General features: G+C 37.4%; 1 protein-coding gene across 9 annotated transcripts in view; it reads right to left on the reverse strand.

Moving 5' to 3' along the window:
* LOC102233733 (focal adhesion kinase 1) overlaps positions 1-26,543 on the reverse strand; it is a 70,404-nt gene that overhangs the window by 20,715 nt on the left and 23,146 nt on the right. For 2 of the 9 annotated variants that reach the window (XM_023344804.1, XM_023344801.1), the window contains exons 1-14: positions 22,298-23,199; positions 20,260-20,504; positions 18,756-18,925; positions 16,900-16,987; positions 15,851-15,930; positions 15,437-15,499; positions 12,692-12,746; positions 8,001-8,141; positions 7,791-7,868; positions 7,463-7,570; positions 6,053-6,170; positions 5,349-5,379; positions 4,049-4,113; positions 1,376-1,393 (exon numbers count right to left, since the gene is read on the reverse strand). In XM_023344804.1, the coding sequence (XP_023200572.1) occupies positions 1,376-1,393; positions 4,049-4,113; positions 5,349-5,379; positions 6,053-6,170; positions 7,463-7,570; positions 7,791-7,868; positions 8,001-8,141; positions 12,692-12,746; positions 15,437-15,499; positions 15,851-15,930; positions 16,900-16,987; positions 18,756-18,925; positions 20,260-20,504; positions 22,298-22,421 (1,384 nt within the window). In that variant the 5' untranslated portion in view covers positions 22,422-23,199. Of the gene's footprint in view, positions 1-1,375; positions 1,394-4,048; positions 4,114-5,348; positions 5,380-6,052; positions 6,171-7,462; positions 7,571-7,790; positions 7,869-8,000; positions 8,142-12,691; positions 12,747-15,436; positions 15,500-15,850; positions 15,931-16,899; positions 16,988-18,755; positions 18,926-20,259; positions 20,505-22,297; positions 23,200-26,543 lie in introns of those variants that run through there. The other 7 variants (XM_023344809.1, XM_023344802.1, XM_023344808.1 and 4 more) reach the window with 4 other exon arrangements.

Consider the following 26,543-nt stretch of genomic DNA (forward strand, 5'->3'; position numbering starts at 1 on the left):
TCTGATGAATAGGTTGGACTTTATTGTTGCTACTGCAACAAGGACTTATGGACTCACCTGAGCGACACAGCGGTTTCTATTTTAAACCGCTGATGTTGCTGCAGTTTAAATTTGACCCTTAATCAGCAATTAGTAACAAAAAAAAAGTCTAAAGAATGAAGTGAATTACAAACACGACTCAACATACAAATTGTAGCCTCATAAGTTTGTGTAGCTATGTTCCAATAGTCTGGATGGACCACTACATTTCTTTCACCGTTTGTTAGGACATAACTGATGAGTATAAACAAAGCATAAGAAAGTACAACTAGATAAATTATTTATGTCAAATAGACACGTAAGCAAATTGATATTTGTCTATTACCTCCATCTGCTCATTCAAAATCCGCCTCAGTTTTCTTGCTGTCTTTCTAAGATGTCTGAAAGTCGAGTTGGTGAGCAGGTGTGATGTGGAGGAGGAGCTTATTTATCTAAGCTCACTATAGACAATATAAACTGATGAAAGTTAAATTAAAGCAACTAGCTTGTAAAAAGATATGTAAACAATATTCAACCATGTTTTAGCAATGCTTTTTATTTATCTCGGTTTTTCCAAACTTTTTTCTTTCTAATCTATTGTCAAGCCAAAGATTGGTACTTTATTGCATAGTTTTCAACCTAAACTATACACTTGGTTTTTTAGCAAAATGGGTTTGTTTTCATTGAGCTGACTGCTGTTTAGTCAGTTACTCAGTTGGAGACGCATTCTAAGTAGAGATGAACATTTCTCTTCAGTCCGTTTCAGCTTGGAGGAGAGAAAATTAACATGTTTCTCATTCTAAGTGTGTATGATTTAGCCAGCTCCTTATAGCCAGGAATCCACCAACGTTAGAATCCAGCAAAACTCTCCCTCCTCTGGTCCTTATGTATGCGCAAGTGTAAATGTTCAAGACTGCAAATTTTGCTTTCTGTGTGGCTGTTTGAATGTCTGTTTCTTGAGAGAAAGGGAAACCTTAACAGAGCAATTGTGGGTTTCTTTGGTTTAAAGCAGACATGTTTATACTCTGTAGTATTGCATTTTCAAAAAGAAAAAAAAATCAGATATTAGAACTGATTATGCTGCTCTACACAACAAGAAAATTTGATTATGCAGTAGGTGATAACTTAACTTTGAATTCTATTGTCTTTTTTGTCCTTACTTTGCTTAAACCACAGTAAATTTACATAAAAGCGCACACAGCTTTTGTTAAAGATGTAGGAATGTAAGCATCACGTCAAGCCGCACACCAAAATACACACGCTACCCTTTCCCTGGAGGGTGCAGAGAGTGTGCAGCCGGGGCAGGATGAGAAAGAAAGAACAGCACAGAGATTGATAAACAACAGTGTAACTTTACCGTCCCCGCTAAGGTCTTCTGTGAGGTCCAGGAGAGCATGCAGGAAATGGGACAGAAGAGGAGAGGTGGCAGCAGGACGGAAGACAGAGAAGCCGAGAGAAGACAAGACAAAAAAAGCAAACAGAGAGGTTAGAGCACGACAAGTCAAAGACTGTACAAGCAGCTAGTTAGAACTGTTTTCTGGAAAATGAGAGCAGACTTTCAGTAATACGCTGCGGTTAGTAAGAAACACTCTCTAAAGCAGGGCAAAGGTCAGGGGAAAGCAGGACAAATCAGATTTCATTCAATGCAATATAAATATGTGGACACGGACAGTGTGTATCTTTCAGTTTTAGCTAATTATCATTCATTAGAAGTATACAGTCACAATGGGTTTTCAGTAGAGTCTCTGCTTTAGCTAAGCACATTTCTCCTTCTTCTGCACTGATAACAGTTTATAGGTCAAGTCTTGACTGCAGTGACCCACTGTTACTTTCTCAGGGCTTTGAGTTTCTCACAAATTGTTTTTGTTCACTTGCTTTTTTAGGTTTGGCCACACTTTCTTGATGGGTGTCAAGAGGCACGGCACCTTTATAGGAAGTTTTCCATCAGTGATGTGTGTAATTTCTCCAAAACCCATGCAGGGCACGCAGTAAACATGTGGCAGAACATTTAACAACATTTAACTTTACGGCCTAAACTCAAGATGGTACACAGAGCGTAAATCTGACACTAAACCTAAACACACCATGCCCACACTGATGACTTGATGTTGGCAGCATGATGGTGTTGGGATGCTTATCCTTAGCAGGGATCAGAACAGATAAACTGAGCAAAATACAGGAAGAAACTGGGTTTAGAGGCATTTTTGTGTTAAAATGGCCCAGTGAAAGTAGAAATCTTCATAGAATTAAGAAGCTGTGCCAAGACTTGAAAAATGATGATTTCTTCTATCCTAATCTGACTAACCTTGAACAATTTTTTCCAAGACAATGAGTCTCCAGAAAATAGGTTTCTATAAGAGAAATACCAAAAAAGATCCATCTGGAGCCGTGAAAGGTGTTTCTAACCACATAATAAAATACACTGACGCTCGTAGTTGTAAAGTAGCAAAGAAGGAAAAAATTCAATGGGCATAAACACAAACATTTGCAGATAAAGTAAAAAACTTTAACCTCCAAAAATAGGTTAATCTTCCTGTATAAACCGTTCTGAAAAGGTTTGACAGCTGCTGGTCAGATACACCCTGAGCTGTCCTGGTGGCAGCTGCCAAAGCTACTGAGTCACATGCCGCCCCATTCACGGTGTCATCCAACCAGCTCATAAATACAACAGATGGGGACAATTATGCTTTAATCACAGCGTCTTAAAACAAAACATTTTCACCAGTATTTACTTGTAATGACTTGACATTAAACACATGATGCAATAAAACAAAGATTGTATTAATAAAAAATGAAAGCTGAATTACTGAACTCCAACGCAAAAAACAGATCAGATGCACAGAGAAAACAGCTGGTGACCAAAATCTGATAATATTCTTTTCAATGGACACTGGGCCTTAGTGGGCCAGAAACACAAAAATCCTGTGTTTCTGCGTCACTGGCAGCAACATGCCAGTAATATGTTACTGGCATGTTCCTGCATGCCAGTAACATATTAGATATGTTGGATAAACTTCCACTGCCTTCACTCACACTTGATGTATATTTTGGTGCTGAGATGCTAAAGCTCACAGAATACGACCCTTAATTATGATCAAAAAGTCATCGCAACATTCATGAAACTACATGTTTTGCTGATATTGTGTGAATCCAGTAAAAACGTTATTTAAAAGGAAAAATATTTTTTACAGTTTTTAATCCATGTCTTCAGGTTGTTCAGGCTTCAATCCACATAAATTATTGTGAGTCAAAAAACTATCATTAATGTGATTTTTTTATGTTGTGTTAAGTTTCCGTCAGTAACGCAACGGCTTTATGCAAAAACGTAAACTGTTACACCGATTAAATTCTGCAACAGAGCAAGCAGGCAAAACTAACACTGCTTTTTACTGAAGAGCTTGTAAAAGTTGGCCAATTGGGATGCAGTGGCTCAAACAGTTAAAGGCAAACCATTTCAACATTACATCAGAAAGAGACAAAATGTTCAAGGTTTTCCTGCCAAAAAACATTTCAACTGCCGTCTCTTTCTGGAGCAGTAAGGGACTATAAAATAGGCAAAGAAGCCTTAGACTTTATGTATTTTCCAGAAGTAATGAGGGATTCTTTCTTTATAGGCTCTCAGTGCCTATTTTGTTTCTTCTGAAAGAACCATGATGGTCAGAAATTTCACTCCACCACATCACAATTTTATGCACATGCTTTTCTACTCCAATAAGAACCAGCGATACCATTGGGCGGCGAGTCTGAACAGAAGACAAAGGGGAGGAGGAAACGCCGAGCCTTGGTTGGCTTGGGGGACGTCGATGTCGCTAGATCTTTAGCCAATCAGGTGAGGGAAGAGGACGATGGAGTGAGAGGAAAAAACAAGAGTGAATGGATGTGACGAAAACAAGTAAGGACAGAAACAAAAGGCAGCAGGACAAGAGAGGGCAGGAAAACAGAGAGGGTGAGGAAGTGTGGAAAAAGCAGATGTTGGAGGAAATGGAAAGAAGATATCTCAAATCAGCTTGTGCATGGCTTTGCATCTTACCAGAAACAGAGATCGCTCTCACTCCGCTCCGGACTGCCTCTAACTTTTTCTCATTGTTGGAAACTCTGAATTCAAACAGAAAAAACAGGGGAAAAAACAATTCAGTCAACATGTAAATAACTAAAAATGTTCCTAGTCCAAGAATAACTGCGAAAAATCCCAAGTGATTCTAAAGTGAGCTTATGTAAACAGATTAAACAGCCACAACATGTTCACGTTCCCTCATGCAGCTCGCTGAAAGCAGAAAAAGGAAATCATGACTGTATCTCGCTGTAGACTAATCCTTACGGTTTCTCTTAGGTGGTCTGCTGTTCTGTGTCAGCTGAGCTCCACTAAGGTCTTAAAGTCACTAATTGAAGAGGGAATGAGAAAGGATATGTAGCGAGCAAAGTGAGAGAAAGGAGGAGACTAAGAGTGTTTAAATACCCAAAGTGGAAAATATTTGGCTTCCTTCTTTATCTCCTTATTTGACCAAGGAAACAGAGTGAGGAGGATAGATTTAGGTTGAAAAGTAAGCAAAACTGTTCATGTTTGAACTTCAGCAAGAAACAGAGAAATGTGCGGCCAGGCTGCAAATAACAACCTGATCTCCAGAGAGTTGGATCTTTGATTGAAATCTAGATAAACACAAACTTCAAATACTGGAAACAATTTTTTTTATTATTGTAAGTGAGAGTGAATGAGTTATTAAGCAACAAACATCGCCACAGAAAATAGAGAGAGAGGTTGAGTGTTTCTGAAGTAAAGATGCATGCAGGCTTAAAACAGGAATATACTTAGTGCAGGGAATTGTTGTTTAATGTATTTTTTTTCGATTCAGACAAATCAGTATTTACCATGATTTTTTCTTTTAACTAGAACATTTTGTTTTACTTGGCATTGTCTTCTTTTAGCCACTGGTGGAAAAGAAATGTATAATAGATTTGGCTGTTTCTAGAATTTAGGAACGCCTGTCTTCTGGGGAAACACCCTCAGACAAACAGATTATCAAACAGATTAAGCTTTAAATGCCCAAACATGTACAAAGATTTTCTGGTCCAATGTTTTTAAAGAAAACAACAATGAAACAGATTTTGATGTTGATAGTAGCTCATCTTCCAAGACAATTTATATTATCAAATGACTAATCACCAATGTTTCTGTAGAAAAATGAGCAAGCCCTTCATGTCAGTTGTGCTGATTTAAAACTATAAGTTCAATCAGCATGGTAAACCCACAAGAATGTTGCTCTCATTACCAATGTGAGGTCTTAAAGCTTTGAGAGGAGCCACATATGAACATGCCGGATTCAGGGACTTACTTTGGGATGGAAGGCAGAGCTCTCTCTCCCTCTAGAGGATAAAAGCAGACACTGCGGTCAAAATAAACTCAGGGGACACAAATCAAATTTGTTATATTTAGCTGTACAAGTCAAAACACTCAAAAAATATATAATTGGATTATGTGAAAAATGTCTGAGTAATTTAACGTTGTACAATGAAAGGAAATCATCTGAAAAGCCGCGACACTAATATCAAGGATTTACAATAACAAATTCTCAATGTGCTTTGGTAGTTTAAATGTAAAAAAAATTATTAATCATCTCCACAATATAACTGACCTTAGCATCAGGAAAGGAGTTATTTACATTTTATGTAGAAATGTTACTGTTATAATACTTATTAATAAAAATAGGACATTTATATTACTAAAATATTTAAAGTTAATTATTGCTGATACACAGGACGAGATTAAAATCTCATATTAGATTTTTTTTGTATATATTCTGATCAATAAAAACTCCAAAATAAGTTTTAAATTTATATTTGTGAATGAAAAGAATGTAGAGCAGCTTGAAAAGTAGCCAAAAACTTTAATACAGGAAAATTAATACATTTCCTTTGATTTCCATGTGAAAAATTATTTTAAAAAACTACCCAATGTTACAGGAGGTCTGAAAGGTGTGTATCTAGTGCCGATTTGCTCCTTGTAGATTAATATTTCTAAGTGATCCTTTGCACCCACCTTTCTGTACTCTGACGATGAACGACTGCGTTTCCATGGAGACGAGCCGACAGTAACCATCAATCAAATCAGCCAAGTTTTCCGCCGTGGTGAGCGACGCTGTTGTAACTGTGAGAGGCTGTACGAGTAAACACACACACACAGAGATGATCTCACACAAAGATACACACACACACACACACGCACGATCAATTAATAGACAGAAAGTTTAACCCATGTGGTTTCCAGCTGCCTCCGACACCAGGGAAAACTATTCTCCAACAAACAGCACCAACAATGTGTTTGTAAATTCAGCGCTTCCAACGCCAATAAACCAATACTGACTCAAGTTAATCAAAGCATTGCTTAAATGTTAGACATGGAGCGACATGCTTTTCCTGTTTCCACTGTATTTAACCTCGAGACATCAAAATTGTAGCGTCAACCACGAGAAGGAAAAGGCAAAAGATGTACAACTCCAGCCACATGTGTGAAAATCCTCAGTAATACAATATTTTTCTTATTGAAGAACAAAACCTTCAGTTTGGGTATTTTAATCCAGCAAGGACAACAATCTGTGGCAAAGTTTATTTTTTAAATCATTGAGGAAAAATCACAGTCCCCCCTTTGGTCAATAGGACAGAATTTTAAAATTGGGAATTTAAGTTCTGTAGAAATTCTACTGAAATTCTATGGAATTTAAGTTCTACAGAACTCTTGTGAGACCATGATGCCATGCACTAAACCAAGGTTTTGTGTACAGGCCCACACTAATACAGATCCTCCATTGTACTTAACAGCTGGTGTGATTTGTTGATGTAGAGAAACCCAATCTTTTTTTATCCCAACAAGTAAAGTCCCACCAGAGATTAACAAACTCCATGTTTACATTTGTGATGGTAGGAAACAAAAGTTTTTTTTTCCCTGGGCTGCCTCCAAAACAACTGACTGCAATGTAGATTCCCTCAACAGACTGTATCCTCATTCACTTTACAACTAAAGTGATTAGAGATTATTATAGGTACTAATAAATCTGCCAGAGGATTTGTTTCCAACTAAATAAAGAGAGAATTTTTATAAAAGTTTCAGAGTGAGATTGGGCATCTGCAATAAAAATACATTTATTTTAATGCTTCTTAAACTTCTTATAATAAATATCGCAGTCAGTGTACATTAAAGTATTAATTTTTTTAAACAGTTTGTTGTAAAAACCTAAATAGCAGTCGTTAATTAAATCTTTGTGGATTTTACACGACAAATTAACTTCAATATATATATATATATTGATATATATATATATAAAAGAAGAGAAAAAAAGTCTGATATTTGCATATCAGGATTGGTGGGGAACAATATTTACACCCAGGGTAGATGACCTGAGTTACGTCCAGAAGGTCAAAATGTGTCAGACAGACAGACAGACAGCAGTACCTCAGCAGCTCCGGCTACATTCAGCTGTAGCATGCCTTTCCTGTCTTTCTCCTCCATAGCTGAGTACTGGATGGACTGGACCTGGTTAAAGTTTGCTAAATGTGTTGGCTGGAGACAGAGAAGCACAAGAAAGAATAAAATGGTTCAGCAATATGTTACAATAATTGCGATTGATCGATTTTGCTGAAATCCATAATGCCAAAAGCACCTCAGTTTCTTTTTCATATTTTGTGACATTACAACCGCAAACTCAAGTGACGGAACACAATAAGAGAGTGTATAATTATGAAATAGAGTCTTTTTTGGTAAGTGTGCGTCTGATAGTTACCGTTGATCCCTTATCAGTGAGGTAACTGATGCCTTCTTCAGGCCCGATGGCTAACTCCACCTGAATCACCCAGCTGGACTGTAAGAGACGAGAGGGAAAAAAGACTAAATGCAGGACCGGATGCCACCAACAGGGGTCAATCTAGTGCTTCTGCAGCACATGGAGGGACACTAAGTCTTGCTTCTGAGGAATAACCTGGTAGACACCTACCCCCAGAGCACATTTAAAGAACTCTTTGTCGTAGCGGTAAATCGGTGCGAGTATCTCCAGGAACTTGAGGATGCACTGCTCGTCGTTGAGATTGGCCACCTGCTTGAATGTTTGCTGGATTAGCTTCCGGAGGGTTTTAGCCTGGAGAGAAGCAGGAACAGTGAGTACATTTTATTTATTTTTTTAAAACTCTTATGTAGTTGGTGGATCAAAAAATAGATGAATTAAAAAAAAAACTGTGCCTGACAGGAAGATGCAGAGGCGGCTGTATTTTTATCTCCCTGCATGAATGTACAGCGACAGACATTGATTGACTAATAGTCCACTCTGTTTCCAATTAAACTGACCTCTGCACTTCATTCTCAGCTCGGATCAATAGCTAAACAAAGGCACTCTGACAATATTAGTTACAAAACTAAACATCAATGACTTGGCCTATTCAGGGACTCTCTAAATTACTTCACACATAATAAACTAGTCTTTCTAGAGTAGATGGTAGAGCTGATCTAAAAAGTTTTTTTCTAAGTGTGCTCTACGTCACTGAAGAGCAGACAGATGGCTGTAAATCTATCTAGGAACAATAATACACGATTTACAAAACCTTATCTACTTATGATGAGAGTAAAAATAAAGACGATCAAAACACTTACACACAGTCATTCTTCACATGCATCCAAACGTAGATAAAAAAATTTGTAGCTTGCATGTAAAATTTGAACGTATGCATTTGAAAAAGCAAAACTGAACAGAAATGTGCAACAGATTTTTTATTTTTATTTGTAAAAATTTTGGTAAAAACTGCAAATTATTCTCGCCTCATAATCATGAGCTATTTTGGGTTGGACTAATGTACTAAAACGTGCTGGTTTATGGTTGTAGCATCACAAAATTGCAGACAAGTCCATCGAAACATTTTCAAGGCACTGCAGTAAAAATTTATTATTCAATTGTAAATACTGTACAGTTCTGAGCATTACAGAGCGCTGCTGCCAGCTGTCCAGTTGCTAAGCTCAAGGGAATCCACAAATCAACACAATACACACTCATACACACACTTTTCTCAACAATATCCCAGTGTTCACACATTAACAATGACAGATTGAAAATACACTCAGGATTGCATATTTTAAGTGCTGTTCATGCTCCAGAAATGATTGCTGTTTTAATTCCTAGAACTCCACCACAAACACACAAAATGTCCACTGGAAGCACTGCAGCTGGCTATATTCAGCTGGTTAACATCACCATGCTAACCGTGGCTACACCAGCAAGCTCTCCAACTATCACTCAGTGCTGATTACCAACATTAAAATCCATCATGTGCATTTAGTATGGTTCCTACAATGTTTTCTATTTCCAAATACCACACTTTTCTAGAGTAAACATACTAGATTTCTGTCAGTTTTTATAATATTTTTTAGTATTTATGTGAAGAAAACATTTAGCAAGCTGGGTTTTTGTTTCTACATGTTATAGAAACTGTACTTATTTCCTGCTTCTTTCTTCCCATCTCTACTACATTAGAATAGGTAAGTTTCAGCATCTTCAGCAGTTTGCACACATTCAGATTAGTCAAATCTGGGTTAACCTGGACAAATACAGATTCTTTAAATGGCAGATATTAACCCTTAATACCTTAAATTTTGTTTGCATAAATTGATCAAAAAAAAGAAAATGGAAATTTCAATGTTTTTTTTAATTTATCCCTCTAATTTTTAAGAGATTATCTAGGCTAAATATAGCAGAAACTGATATTTTTAAAATTATTTCAGTTCCCAATTTGAGTTTTTATCCAACAAATTTGACCATTTGAGTTACTGACAATCAGTCAAAGATAGATGAGAGGCTTTATTTTTCAGAAATTTAGATTTTTATCTTTTGATCATGAAAAAGGAATAAAGTGAAAGCTCTAATATTTTTGAGTTACATGTTACATGTTTCTTTTTTTCATAATGATCCACATACGGAAAACGAAGAAGTCAAATTCCAGAATTAAACTTGCCGATGATCCCGAACTTCCAGGTTTCGTAGAAATTCTGAGATAAAGTTATAGCTGCAGTAATAAAGGGTGCGCTAACAATCACTTATTTTTTGTTTTTACATTTTCCAATTTGTATGTTTTTATAAGGAAACACAGACTTTTGAATAAAAATATTCAATCATATAGTGAATATTCTCCAGATTTACTGTGATCAATTAGGTAATTCAATAGTTTTTAAACATTCTAGAAACATCTGTCATTTATTCACAAATATTTTCTGCAAAAACAAACAGCTGTTGTTAGATGTGTAGCTACAGAAATGTTCCCATTTGAAAAAGCTGCAAATGTCAACACAGTCTCTCTCTCCTTGTGGAAAAACTGATTCAGAAAGTTGCAGTGGGTTGTCAGCATATTCTAAATCCTCACCACCTTATATCATCAAACTGCCCATCTCTTAGTTTACTTTAAAACATAACACAATAAGGCCGGTGATTTATTATTAAGGCTCTATGCAATAAACGAACAATCTAATGAAGCCACTTTAACACCATGAGACGGTATTTCAATATGCTATTCATCCGACAAAAGCGACAAGCTTATCAAATCAAGCTGCGGCTGCTTCAAACTTTGATCTCGAGAGGCCATTTTCACTAAACCTGCTGTCGATACCAATGAACAGACTCTGCTCTTTATAACAGCTAACATAAGTTACTGTTTACTACCGCAGCCATCTGCTCCGGGCTGAATGTGTGTGTTTGTGCATGTGTGAGAGCAGAGTCTATTGAGGGAGAATAATCTCATTAAATGACCACGGTTCCCTTTCGGCAGAGTGAACGACAGAAACGTAAATGGCAGCTGCGCTCCCTCCCTGTTCTGACCCCCACACACATTCACGCATGTGAACATGTGTGAATTTTAAAAAGCAGCACAAATGTCACTTTAGTCTAAGTCTCCCAGAATCGGTTCATCTGCCTTACACTGATAATATGATCAAAAGTATTAGAAGCAACGATTAACAGGTCTTTCGGTTTGTTGATTATATTGGATGCATACAAGATTTATTCATACATGTTGAATAATGCCATATTCATCAATTTACAAATTGATAAATTGACGCAACTTTATGATTTAAAGAAACAGACTTAATGGGAGAAATTGGAGGCCATTTTTAGAAAACAAGAAGACAAAGAAGTTAAAGAAGGAAGGCAGGTGATGAGAGGAGAGTCCGCCCTGCTGGACTGGCAGAAGAGGGAGAGAACAGGGGAGAAGCTGCACACAGCATCTCCCCCTTCCTCCTCATTGTTGGGATGAATGAGTGGGTTTAACCATGACCCATAGGTCACACACACACAACGTGCATACATACACGAGCGGGTACCATTACAGACTCCGTCTCCCTCTGCAGAGCATCTGTCTGCCCGCCTGCTGACATCAGGACCTTTTCGGGTCACTGAGACTTTAATACTGAGAGACACGCAGACGCACAAAGATCTCCCCATAAACACGTGCCGTAAATTTATCACTGACACCTTTCATCGTGCAAAAACACACACACATACACACACACATCTTCTATTCCATGATAACATCAGTTCACGCTCCTGAGTAATATACCATTTTGAAATATATTTCAATGAAAACTCTTTAATTGGTTACTGAATTTATTACTAAGTGAACATGACCACCGCCGTCTTCAAAAGTAAAGAAACAAAAACACTTTTATCTCCTGTCCAAATTTCCATGCATTTAACGCTTGAAAGAAATTTTAATTTTAGTGATTTTTTTTTATTTCTATATTTTTTCCTTACAGGAGCAGCCAAGGTCTGACAACACATCAAATACCACATGTTACGATCTGGAAACTTTCTTCATTTAAGAGGGATCCTGTAGAATCAGCGTGGTAGAAACTGACCTACTCTAATCGAACAGATGGAGAATTGTGACACCAGCTGCTGGGAGTCAAGAGTGAAGTAATTATGGTGCTTTTTAACTGCAGGAACTACCAGAGTAGTTTTGTTGGGGTCATTAATAAGTCCCCTCTGTTTCCACTGATCATACTGGGGTAAAGGCAGATTATCCAGGTAGATATTTACCCCAGAAAACAGCCCTGGTAGTGAAGGGGCATTGCTGGTGCTACCCCGAACGTCCAGGGAGAAGCTTTGTGCCGGACAAGTTGCAAAACACTTTATTGTTTCAATTTGATCATCATTATCTTTCAGCTATCCAAGTTCAAACCTTCACTGTTATATTTTAAATTATGCATTCCTGCTGCAGAGACAAAGGGAGTAAATACTTGAGTTAAAGTCATATATTAGGGCTTTAAAAATATCTTTCATCCTGAACATTTTGTAATGCCGAGATAGATGCTTTGTTGATCTAATTTTACTGTTTTCTGCCTCTTTTGCTGAAGACAAGAGGGTGCTGTTGTTTCCCTGGCTGACTGAAGTTGCAGGGCAAATGAGTTTGGATATTGTGTTTGCAGGTATTCCTGTTATATGACTAAAAAATAATAGATTAACAAGACAAACTATTTCAGTGGCTCAAGTGGTGGAAATACACACAATAAACAGCTGAGATGCAATGCAAGAGACCAAGCTTAAAGATTTGGTCTGTTTCTTTCACAAACATTGTAAGGCAATACAAGAACACCCGTCTGCTTAAGCAGCTGTAAGCATAGCTCAGCTCTCCTTATATGGACAAACCATCTCACCTTGACAGAGTCCAGCAGATCTTTAGGGAAAAATCGCCGCAGACCGACATCTTTCCTGAAGAAAGAAGCAGAGATCAGAGCGCTGTAATCACACGAGGAATGTTAAATGGCTCACATTTCTCTCCTTATCTGATCTCAGCTGTCTAAATTTCCCCTGCTGTGACACTTTAAGACAGAGAGAGATACGGTAAGACAGGTATTAGAGTAAAAACAGGAAGGTTTCATTCAATCTAGCCTGAAAATGGATATAAAGTCCTGAAATTTGCAGGGAAAGTGAGTGATGTAGGCCAGAGTGGAGAAAGGGGAATCTTAGTGAAAAAGAAAGATGTGCAGTGTTACAGCAGGAAGCTAACTAATGACTCATATTCCTTAGAGGAAAATATGAGTACTCCAGAAGGAGGAAAGAAAGGAGCGAAGAGGGAGCAAGGAAAAGCCAAGGGAGGTTACATCATCTTTTCTCCGACAAAGGTCACTTCCGCAATCAATATTACACAACAGCATCATTACAGTACTTTGCTAAAAATGTGTGGAAATTATATGGCCAAAAATTCAGAGACAAACATGACATTTCAACTAAAATGGATTCAACCCCAACTTATCACTTATATGTAGCAATGCAACAGGAAGTCATCTGGGGTCCAGAAAGAGATGATATTATGTTTGACTTGCCCTGATAAGTGACTTGCACACTGACACCTAAAATCCAATATTACTCCAGTCGATAAATGCACCATACATAGGCAATGCCAGATTGAAGGATGAGCTAGTTTTAGTACTAGTGAGGCGTTTGAAAATAAAGACAGATCAATTATTTATAGTTAGTTTGGACAATTTTCACTGGATGTTTTTAAACTAATCAATCATTCAGATATAAACAGCTGCACTGATCAGACTTTTATAGCCAATTTCTGTTTCTTTACAAACAACCTTCAAAATATTTATTTCAAGACAAGAGAATCTAGAAGGCTCAGTGTTCATTAATTTTTTATGTTAATAACAGAAGTGATGTCATGCCTCTGTGTGAAAGAGCAGACTGAAAAATTGAGACTTAGCGATTAGCATATTTAGCATATTAATACGGTTTACTTTTAAAGTTATTCTTATGCCTTTTGTGCGTTCTGTGACTTCAACTTTGAGTCCTCCTTTACTCAGTAAAAACTTCAACATCAAAGAGTGGTGTTGTAGTTAGCTACACCTGTTAATGTACTAAGACACAATGCTTTTATTTACTGTAAAAAAAATGCCTCTTCTTCTAGACAACACTAAAACATCTTGCGAGATGTTACCTATCACGACTTTTCTCATTTAAACAAGAACATATTTTGGTTTTAAAGAGATATAAATCTTGTAATAACGACAAACTTTCTCTTTTTAATGTTACACTGCTGTCGTATTTCTCTGCCAGTTAAACTCTTTCATGTGAATCAATAGTGTGTCAACAACACTACAGACAACTTCACGGAGAATGAACTTAAAGTTGATACATTAGAAATGTAATTAACGGCAGTTTGTCGCAACGGTACATTTGGTTTCCATTTCATTTGATTGTCTAGAAAATACTGCATAAATATAGTGATAGTAAAGTTTCACAGACCGAAATTTGTACTTCAGTATCGACATGGTGAATCACAATGAACTATGATCTGAAAACTTGGTACACAGTTCATGATCGAATGAAGGACGATGTAGCTCAGGTCTTTTCCTGTTACTTAAAAGTGATGGCTTTCAGAAACTATTTATTTGCTGGGAGAAAGTATTTCTATGAATTATCTTTTTTTTTTTTTTACCACAGACTGCTTATGCTGCCACGATCAGATCCAAGGACCCACATCCAAGAACCCCACTTTAAATATTACAAGGTAGTCTGGTTCTTAGTAAGTGTTAGGTATGGTTTAAAATCATTATATGTCTAATGAGAATCAAGGAGGATAGCATTTTATGTAATCAACATAGAACATCTTTTTTCAAATTAATTTAAATGTGTGGATAAAGACCGACTGAAGCAAGCAGCATCATAAAAACCCTAATATAAAAAGAAGATTTCTGTCCTCAACTATTAGACAAGGACCCAGAAGTCCCTTTTGGCCAACTGTCAGCCCTTCCTCTCTTCTGTCTTGCTTGTTTAAAATATGCATGACACTACATCTTTTCCAATCGACAAAGAGACAGACAGCAAGGGACACAGAGGCGAAACTAAAGAGGAGCAGCTTGGGAGGAAAAAACAGGCAGAAGGACGGAGAGAACACAAAGTGACAACGTGATCTGGTGAAGAAACAGCGGACATTCTTCTCTGTTAATTGGAAAGCTTGTTAGGCAGAGGTTCAAAGGGAAACTTTTCAATGCAAGTGAGCAGCTCATTAGAATCGGAACGCGTCAGAGCCGGACCTAATTTAGACCTCACTTTGTTAATTCTTCAATCACAGCCACCGACCAAAGAGCCCAAAGTGGGACAAAAGGAGACGCAAACATAAATTCAAAAATCTTCTGACAGAGTTCAGGAAGTTTTCTCTTCACCATCTGACTGCAGCTGATGTAAAGATTTAACACTTCCAGATTTATGTGCCATTTTTTAAACTAATAATGACCTTCAGTTCCAACAACTGTTGCTACTTGATTCCCAAGTATGTTTTCTAGGCAGAAACATGCTCATTTGAACATACTTTGAGTTGCTGGGGGAAGCAAAGAGACACATTTCTGGGTTCTACTTCTGTTATTTTGGCACAGAGATAAAGGAGAAACACTTACTCCAGTAGTTCATAGTTGGACTTCTTGTCCAGAGCATTTCCTCTCATCTCTTTGAAGAACCTCCTGGAAGCGAAACAAGTGGGACACCAGAATAAGAACGGTCAGATAATTGACAACACTAGTTGGCAATAAAAAAATGATTTTACTTTAAATGAACATCTTAAACTATATTCAGTCTGAAGAGAAGACAAACACAAAGCTTATCTGACGTCCTGAAAAAGAAACGTCTGCTGCTCTGAATAATGAATTACACACACTGACTAATGCTGGCATGAGTTATTAGTGCAGCTCAGAGGCAGACTGACTGACACGGAAACGACTCCAGCGAACCAAATTAAATCTTAGTGAAAACACTGCTGCTTTTTAGTCATCAGGAATCGCTTTATAATGATTAGTTTTTGGGGTTTTTTTTACCTGATTTCCAGACAGCCCAGCTTGAGCGCTACATCTTGTTCCGCCTGATCTCCAGACTGTGTCATGTAGTCATTTTTCACCTGAAAGAAACATAAATATCCAGCGCTTTTTATCTTAGAATCGAGTTTCTCCCACAAGTTTTACTGACCCAGATTATCTGAAACCAAACAAACATTCTTCCAGAACCACCATATGCCTCAGTGCTGGCGGCCAACAACCAAAAACTACATCGTCTTGCAAAAAATATTTACAAACCGTGAACTTTTTTCACATTTTGTCACATTACAAATGTAAACTTGAGTGAAATGCTTTGGGATTTTATGAAAATAGATCATTCTAACTAAAGAATCTACTTTGATTTCATATCATTATATATCTGGCTGAATATTTAGGGTGTTAATTTTGTCCTGCTGGAAGTAGAACACTTTTGCAGCTTTCAACAGACTTTCTTCCAGCTTGCCCTGCATTAAACTCCATCCACCTTCCCTGACCCTGTTGAAGAAACTAATCCTCAAGGCATGATGGTGCCATCGCCAAGTTTTCAAATGAGGACTGTGTGTTTCTGGGCATCTTAAGTGTTAGTTTTTTTGCTGCACTTAGCATTTTGCATGCTCATTAGTTTTTTTATCTGAGTACAGTACAATTTTCCTCAGGTTTGCTGAGTCCTAGTGGCAAAATGTTAACAGATCTTTCTTACACATTTCTTCTCCCATAAAAAACATTTTTGCATCCAAACTAATAGCTGTCTTGTCAACAATCTCCCACCTGAGGTGTGGATTTCTGCAGTTCTTCCAGAGTTACAAACTGTCTTTTGGTTGCATCTCTGATTAATGTTGTCATTATCTGTCCTCTGGAGTCAAATTGTTGAAAATGGCAGATTTTTATTTGTAAAAACATATGAAAATTATGCATTATCTAGCCCTAGGTTCACAATTATGCATTACTTTGCATTGGTTTCATACATAAAATCCTGAGGTTTGTGGCTGTTGCGTGACAAAATGTGAAAAAGTTCAATGCACAATATATATCTAGATGTTGTGGTTGGTTACCTGATGGTAGAAGTAGTTGAGTGTAGGTTTGTCTTCTGTAAACTGCTGGACGAAGCCTTTAGGGAGGTAGCGGATCCTTAGCTCATACCTACACAAGAAGAAGGCAAAACCTAAAACTTAAGCATTTTTCACAGCAGAAAAGATGGATTGATTCACATAAATTATGAACCTCTATTTAATTATGCAAGCGTAAGATTGCCAGTAATAAATAATGTGCCAATACCCAGATGCTTGTTAGTTGGGAACAAGTAAAGGAAACTGTCACAAGTTTAAGAAAGAAATAATTATTCCTTAAATACAAATTAAAAAAGGCAGAAGAAGAACCAAAAAGGACTAAGGACAAATTGCATTAAAAAACATCACCACTCTGGGAAAGAATACAAATCAGGATTGTAAACCAGCATCATTGACAGAGATGCAAACAAAGAGAATGTTGTTGACTTAGCGAGACAAAGTAGGCATCTGGTTCTCGCTCTGTCTTTATGTTCACAAAGAAAAGGTCTCCTCCTCACAGCAGCATTAGCACCAAGACTGCCGCACTAAAGTGCCGCAATAAAACCCCACACACAAGGTCGAAAAACACTCAGGTCACACCAATTTTTCTGATGCTGTTTGCAAATAAATCAGCCACTTTAGAGTGCTGCGTGACAGACTGCTGACGCTAAAATAGTGGGGTGACTTTGAATGCCCATAAAAGTCATGCCAACCCAAAGCAATTGGAAAGGTTAGTCTCAAGTTTCCTAAAAATGTGCTTTTTAAGATGCAAACAAAGCCATCCTCTTCTGTAAAAAGAAATTCTCCAGAATTTTATGTAAAACTCTTAAATACAGGTATATTTTTACTCATCCATTATTACTGTAAATTAAATGGGAATAATAACAGATCTCTACAGTTACTGTACAAAACATAAGATAAATGTGCCTCAGCAATATTTGCTGCTTTTTTTCGAATGAAGGAACAAATAATTTTTGGCTACAGGGTTCCTTCACACTTCTCATATGAAATTCAATTCCTTCTCAGTCTCAACAGACTCAACAATAAATACAGAATATTTTATGAACTCTGGTACTTTTATTTTGTTTAAAAAATGCAGTTTTAGTGGCATCAGAACCAGTTATAGACCCACATGTCCATTTAAATCTGAACGTGAGGTTGTCTAAAGTAGAAACGATTGTGAAATTATTTTGTTTTGATACTGGGATGAGGATGCATTTCACCAGTCAGTCGGACTCCAAAATACTGATAGGTAACGTTAAAATCAAGGTGTGACAATCAAAGGTAAAGTATGTAATTTAAATCTAAGTAAATGTAAAAAATAAATAAATAAAATCACTACATTTATTAAGCATGACCAGATTCTGAAAAAGCAAACATTTTTCCAAATTCTGTTTTCTTTTTTCATGCCAAGAAATTTTCACATTTTTCAATACTGGACAGGAGCCCTCATAATATATATATATTTAAGTATATCTGCTTTTAATGATGTGCATATGGTACATTATAATATTTTTTAACATTAAAATGTTTTAAAAATATATATTTTAAGAAGAAAAATTGCAATGAATGTGAACAGAACCTGGACAACTCACTTGAGTTGCCAAAAAGATGGAAAAAAAAACTGTTCTCGCTGCTCAGGGCTAAAAAAAACCCCCAAAACGTTTTGTATTCAGTTATACTGCAAAACTTGCTTTGTATGCCTTTTGTGTTTTCTGTAATTCCCATGCTTGTCTAGCTGGACACAGGTGCTCCACACACCACATCATTACAGTTGAATAAACTAGCCTGATATCACCCAAGCAGAAGAGAAGAGGCTGAATTTAATCACACAGTCCCCTGTCCTGCCTGTCCTGTCCTACCTCCACTCCTCGTTGGGCCGTGCCTGTTCGTATTTCTCCCTGATGTGGGACACACCCATATCCGGGTGGAGCCAGTGCAACTGGTCTCTGGACTGGCTGTTGCTGAGTCGGAGGCCAAAACATGAGGTCCAACGGACCTTGTTGATGTCCAGAATCTTCTGGATGATCCCCTGCATTCATGAAGGAAAAGAAAATATAATTTAGAAGGTAGGAATGTCTACTAGGCTACACTAATCTGTTCATCCATTTTTCTTCAGTCTACCTGCACATCTGTAGAGAATCAAACATTTATCTCTGCTCCACCAAACACGTCCAAGGGTGGTTATGTTCACATCTTAAATTTTGTTTCGGGTCAAGAAGTGTGTGTGTTTGTGTACATTTTTGACTCCAAGCGTTTTAACATGATGCTCCCACCCAAACAACTTGGCAGACATCATACGTCCATAATAATGCTCAGAGAACCATATGTGTTGCCATGAAAAGGGCTGGGGGCTCTGACCTAGATACCACAGAAGATGGGGCTTAAAGAAGAAGAGTGGGGCGGATATTTGCAGTAACACATCCTGCATGACCACTAACAATTCACACTGAGTTAGGTACTTTCTGTCATGGTTCAAATGAAAAGCGTGTTTCAATACAGCTTAAATAAACACAAAAATTGGCCCCTCAAGATGCATGCAAGCAGAAAAGCTGCTTGCATGCTGTTATCAGAGCTGACAGCTTGGACCGTACACTGTAAAAACATCAGAAAATGTTCACTTTTAACTCTGCTGCAGAGTATGAACTTTTAATGTTATGCTGTAAATCCTTCTTTCAATAAACAATAATACAGGTGTACCCCAAGGCTCAGTTCTTGGATCACTTCTTTTTAGTTTGTATATGACTGATGTGTTATTCTGGATTCCTGGTGCAGGTTTGTAGCTGGTAAGAATATTGTATTTGTCTTAAAACAACTGTTGTGATATTTGAATTCATGCCTCAAGCTGAATGTAAAAAAAACTATTTACTTTTACTCAAGGGTTCCTCTCTTTGAATGACGAGAATAACTTCCAACAAGTCTTAGAAGTAAAATATCATGGGAGTCATTTTATGTCATTATTGTCAACAGTTTTCCTGCTGCAAATGTTTTCATGTATACAGTTACTTTTTGTTTTTGGTCAATTGCTGTAACTTCTAGGTCAAACCCAGCACCAACAACAAGAAAGCCACTGTGGATTATATGTAATAGGATGATTAACATCTTGGAAAGGAAACCTGTTACATCACACCACCTACATGTAGTGACGGTAAGAGGAATTTCAAAACTTCCATGCAAGTTACAAACCTCAAACTTACTTTAAAGGTTTACTTGTAAGACTATTGGGTTGTGCTTGGTTCATGTTAGAAATACTGGTTCACTAATTTGTGGAACATACACTGGGAAACTGTAACATGTCTTAACTTAAAGCATCTCTAGAACAAAAAGCCTTCTCTGTAGGAGTTAACAGGCGAAAACGTTTCTTACCCTGACATCAGTTGCATCTCCGTATCTGATGTTGGAAGACCAGAAGCTGTGTTCAGTGTTGGTCTCAAAGTAATGGAAGACTTTCAGAACCCTGTCCACGGATCCAGCCATGGTGCGGTCCGATCCTCCTGCGCTCAGCCGAGACTTGGCGCCTGCTAGGAAGGCATTGTTCAGGTTGGGGTCCATATAGGCTGTTGCCATGGTTTTCCCTGCTGAGACTGCCGCTGCTAGGTGTCTGTCATATTCTGCAGGGTTCAAAGAGAAAAAGCTGAGGTAAGTTAAAGGACGAAATAAAACTAAAGTTTTTACATTTTGCATGTTTAACAATTTTCAAAAGTTAAACTCATAAAATAAATAACTTCTTAATTGATGTGAATTTTTCATTGGGGGTCATCTGAGTACGTCAGAACACAGGAAATTTGGATATTGGTCTTTATTGTTTGGTGCGTTACTTAAAGAGTCACTATGGTCCACTAAATAGAGTTTACAATCTCTTTAGAAATGTTTTGCAAACCATGTTCAGCGTACAAAATGTTAAAAACAGAGTACACACTACAACACTTTCAGGTTTCTAAAAACCCTGCCAGAACAAAAACAAAGATGTTTAAATTCAACCTCAGGTATAAAACACAATAACTCTAATACAAATATAAAATCTGTTGAGGTGGAGTTATTTGTTATTCCTTTAAATATCTGAGTTGAACAATAAGGAAAATAGTATCCAGAAAAGGGCAAATGATAAGGCAGAACTTTAAGTCTGTAAAAGTTCAAGAATAAATGTGTTTTGCGGAAGGTGATTTCTGCCCCATGTTTGAAAACATATTTTCTGAGGTAGAAAAGTGAAAAATATTTGATGATCTGACACACACAAAACGGAAAAAAACTAAACCACTAATCATGTTTCGATGGAATGCAAAGGCATGAATCAGTTTGCAACATCACAGTACAACAAAATGTTAAAAGGCTCAGGCTATAAAACTGAGCGTTATCCTACTCCAACCATTTAAAAGGAGACCAAAGACTCTCATAGTGACCGTTGTTTTTGCCATCTGTAATAAGTCTGACATATAATTATGATGGAACTGCCCCTCCCCGCTTGTTGCTGGACATAGTGTTCAGCTGGCTGAAATAAGCCCCCAGTACTTTAACCTCACTTGCAAGTCAAATTTTGCTGCTTGGAAAAACTTTGAGAGAAATATAGAGGTACATAGTACAATATTTTCACTAATATTACTATAGCAGCAGTAGGGATATTTGCTGTCTTTGTTTTATATCAAAGAAACAAGATACATGGGGACAAAAGCATAAATTAAACAAATACTGAATGATCATCATAAATCAGTTGTTGGTTGAACGGTAAAATCTACTCCAGATTGTTCCAGCGCTAATGTTGGACATCTGAGTCCTCCTCGCTTCTCTTTTCCTACTCTGGCCTTCCTGTCATTTTTGGCGCAAACGCTGTACAGCAAGTATCCATCCTTCAATAGAGTTGTTCTCTGGAAAGATTTAAAAAAACAATGAACAATAAGATACCAGAGAGAAATAAAGCGACGCAATCGCAGCCAGGGCCAAGTCTCTTACTGTAGCTATAAACCAGAGCAGACAATGCACCACAGGCTGCCATGTTATCCTGAATAAGAAGTTCTGACATTGACACACTTCCTGTAAACTTCATCTGGAAACATAAATGTGTTGCTCTGTCGTCAATATCAGAAAGCAGAGCTTCAGATCTGCCTCAAGTTTCATTGTTCTGCTTCCCTTCCTTCCTTCCTGTGCTTGTCCTCCATTAGAAGGAAATGGATACGTTTTGGAAGGTAATTGCACCTGGGAGGACTGGAGAGGGAGTGCACATGCACACACACACACACACACACACCCTCGCAGACATATACAAACACAGTCTGCTGCAAGAACTGGTAGCTTTCCCGGTATACCAACTCCAGTTCCCATGGAGTCAGATGTCACGCAGTGTGTGAGCGGTCTCGTGCTCCTTGTTGCATGTTTCTGAGCGTGTGCTTTGAGGAGACTTCATTCATACCTCGGTCCCAGCACAAGGGGAAAGGACTGCAGCCGCTCATCGCCATAGAAACGCATGTCTGCCCCTTCCTGTGCCTGTCTGCTCCGAGGACGGAGAGGCAGCTCGGCGCTTCACAGTCTCGCATCGCTACGCACCGAAGTCAAATAAACAAGCAGAGCAGGATCCTGAGACGCCTTTCAGAAGGCTCTTACATAATCCGAACGCTAATTTACACAAAAATACATCCTTGAAGGGGCAAAGTAGCTCTTGCACAACAGTTTGCAAAATGTTACTTCCAACGGAGTAAAATCGACAGAAGGCCCATTTTTAAAGTGTTGAAAACGGCAGGAAAATCCTCCAGAGTGGCCAATCCGGGAGGAGTTTCAGCTTAACAAAACTTGTCCTCTTGATATTTTCCTTTCATCCAAAGTCACACAGTACAACAAGGTTCCCTGGAGACCCTCAAAACTTCAATGCTCTTCCTTTTCTGTCCGCTCCATAGTTACTCCTTAGTGTCTTTTCTCTAATGAAAACACATTGTTGGTTTTCAGACTCAAACGACGCTTTGTGCTTGACCTCCCTCGTCTTGGTCACTGTGAAAGTTTCAAGCAACTGTTGCTTAGGAGAGAGAATAAATCCGCCAGGTTGCTGGGTAAAATCCTCCTTTATCGAGAACACAAAGCCAAATCCAGCTCATACAGAACGCTGCTGATCCAGAGGAGCTTCAGTCTGATGGTGCTCAAAGAGAAGCAGCTGCAATTACTGCACTCACAGAGAAACAAACACAGAGTTATCGTCTCTTGTCGGAAACAGAAAGTGAGAGGACAGATTGTGCCGGCTAAACAAAGGAAGCAGAGACAGAGATGGGGAGGAATACAGCGATTGTTTTCAAGTGAATGAGAGGAAAACGAGGACAGAGCAACACAACTGAAAGAAAGTTGAGGGAGAAATGGGAGCACTCCATCCAGAGGGGACTGATGGTGGAGGAGGAGGAGCTAAAAACTATTAATATGCTAATTCGATCCTCTCCATTTGACACAAAAACATTCCCACCCTTGCTCATGAGGCTTATCTCTAATCTTAAGCTTATAAAAGTGACTCAAGGAATGTAAAATACATATTTTCTATGCAGAAAAGTTTATTTTATTTAGCAAAGGACAGAAGTGAACACATCTGAGTTCAGGTTGCTTAGAAACCCATCTCAATTCAAATTAAAACTTAAGATTTTCTTCAGACCTTTTGATTTAAATTCACACTTTACAAGAAACAGAAAGTTGATAACTGAAATGAAATATAACTTTGTCAACTTAAATTAATCATGCTTTTCTCGAGCATGTGACCTAATCTACTAAACTTCAACCCTTTCCTACAGCATATGATATTCTTATAACAAGTAATGACGTTGAGTTTTAGTCAATAATTAAAAATCAAACTTTAACTGTTCCATGATGGAATAGCTGATAGTGGCTATCAAATAATTTTCTTATTTTAATTCCCTAAATATGCAATAACCCATTTTGAGGAGCTGTTTTGCAGAAAAGTCTGACTGTCCCAGGAAATTCCTTCCAGCAATTATTGCTTCACTGCCTTCATGGGTAGAGATGGTCTGATTAGATTACACTTCCTGACTGGTTATCAAGTCTTATGGCTTTCCTTGAGGACTGACCTAAAAATTTAGATTTTGGCCAATTAAAATGTTTTTTGTTATTTAAAAGCATTTTTTGTCATCTAAAAGCTTTAGCACATAAAGGTCGTTATGCAGAATTATCGATAGAGGGTTTTTTTATCCAACAAAAACATTTTTTTCCTATTTAAGTATTCCAGCATGTCCCTATTTTTTTTTTTTTTAAACGCAAAGAAAAAAAGCATCAATACTATTGGTTGATGTATTTATATTCTTAGTTCTTATACATTTAATAAAAAGGGGAAAATGTTTGATTTTAGCATTTGAAAACAAGTCAATGGAAAAACAGGTCATTGCTTAACTCTGCACAATTGATGGCACCTCTAATTAAGAATTTTGTAGTTTTGCTACCTCATAATAACTTTTAAACGTTTACAATTAAGATGAATAAATGCAAGATGTTACAGAAACACAGTCAACTTCTCTCCACTTCTTTGCAAACCAGCAACAAATGATTAACATAAAAAAACAATAAGACTGTCATGTCATAAATCTGAATGACCACAATTAAATATTTCAATTAATATGTTTACTTGAATTATAATAATGATTCTGTTCCGTCACTGCCATGCTGGATCATCACAAAATGCAGTCTGTTCTTTCTTTCAAATTTATTTTATTCTCATTTTTCTAATTTTCTCTTTATGTTTATACCGGGGTTACATCATAAATCACAGAATTTATGACAGAGTGAACAAAATGTTGGGACAAAGCATTTAAAAAAAAATAAAAACAGTAATTTTCTTACAATTAGCATCCTTAAACATGCAATTAAGCCCAGATAAAGAACTTGATCAGCTTAAATTGATCGCTAAGCAATCATTGACAAACCTGTAAAATCCTAAATCAGGATCGTCTCCAGACAGCCTAACTGAGCAGCCATTTAGCTGTGCCTTTCATGCGCGTGTGCACGTGCAGCTCTCCTATAATTTGTGGTCCATCTCGGGCTTTAGTCCATTGTTATGAAAATCTTCTGGGGAGCTGGGGGTTTGCGTGTTCTGGTGGGGGCTATTAAAAGCCTTTTGTCAGAGGGGCCGGATGTTGCCATGAATGGGAAGATCTCCACTGGGACTGAGCCAAAACTATTTTTTTTTAATTATTATTATTATTCTCTTAGCACAAGTGAGAACATTATTAATCTGGTACATAATTTAAACAGAGCACCTAAGATCTGTACTTTTGTCTGTAATTATTACTTCCCAGTGAAAAAATCTATATTCCTTACAAAAGCTTTCAAATTAAAGACAAGCGCTTCCTAAAATAAGAAAAAGATTTACATTTTCTGCTTAGATTTTATACTTTAAACATATTAAATGAAGGTATTTAACATAAAAGAATATTATAGTTTTATTCTTTGATTCAGAAGCTTGAAAGTTTGGGAACCACTGGTTTAGACTGATTGTTTTAACATTATCAGGTGTTTCTAGTATTATCATTATTATGCTTAGAAACTTGGAGTTATACTGTTATTTATAATTATATATTATATTTAACTGCATTTCTGTATTACAATTACTTGATAATCTTTAGCAAATTGCCTAAAATGTGCAGAGCATCAATAACCAGCATATTGACCAGTATATTGCTTTTATTTATTTTCAAGCCTTATTTTTAACTTTTACAGCATTCATAAAAGGCATGTTTTTTGGTAGTTTCCCAAATACTGGCCTGAGCCATACCTTTTCTTCTGTTTGTTAAGTTCTAACTTCATTACCTAGCTGATAAACTTCCTGTTGATTCCATAAGGATGTTCTATAAATATAAGTGTAAGGGAGTAATGATGTAATATAAATACATTTTTAACTAATTGCATGAGCTGATAGTTTAAGGGAAACCGTCTGCTGGATAACCGAAGTGATCGCAACTACAATAACAAACTTTGCTCAGGGCCACATGCTGCTCTCCCAGCTCCCTGCAAGTTGCAAAACTTCATGTGTGTCAAGTACACCGACAGAAAAACAGGAACGGATGGTTCCGTGTTCCCAAAATAAATAATCTCTTACAGTGTGGGTTGTGAACCCCTGATGTGCGGGAAGGTGGTGCTTTGATCGTATAAAACCAAAATGAAAACTTTTGGCCAGAATATGTAGAGCACTGAAGAAAACACTGAACGCAGAAATGACTCTGTGGGGATGCCTTTCTTCACCAGGAAGAAGGAAACAGGTCAGAGAAAAATGGAGAAGATGAGTGCTAAATGCAGAACAATCCTGGAAGAAACGGCTACAATCGTGTGGTGTAAATCAAAGTATGTCCATCTGCTATAACGTCCCAGTCAACATTCAGACCTAAATCCATTTGAGAACATCTATGTTTACAAAATCTTTACCTTATATCCTTCAAAATACTTACAAATGTTTCCAATACATTTTCTTTCCATCATATGGAGTCCAAGCTGCCATGTTTATGTTTATTCTTTAAGATTCTTTTCATTTTCTTTACACTTTATTCACATGGACTATTGACAGGTAGCATAAATACATAAAGCACTAATGTAAATGTAGCAAATCTCAAGTTCTACCAAGAAACAAGTAAATCTGTTTCCACAACAACTGAGGCTGTGGATGTTGTTTTTATGTTATGTAT

This window comes from Xiphophorus maculatus, chromosome 13, assembly GCF_002775205.1.
Source record: "Xiphophorus maculatus strain JP 163 A chromosome 13, X_maculatus-5.0-male, whole genome shotgun sequence".
In the NCBI taxonomy this organism is placed as follows: Eukaryota; Metazoa; Chordata; class Actinopteri; order Cyprinodontiformes; family Poeciliidae; genus Xiphophorus; species Xiphophorus maculatus.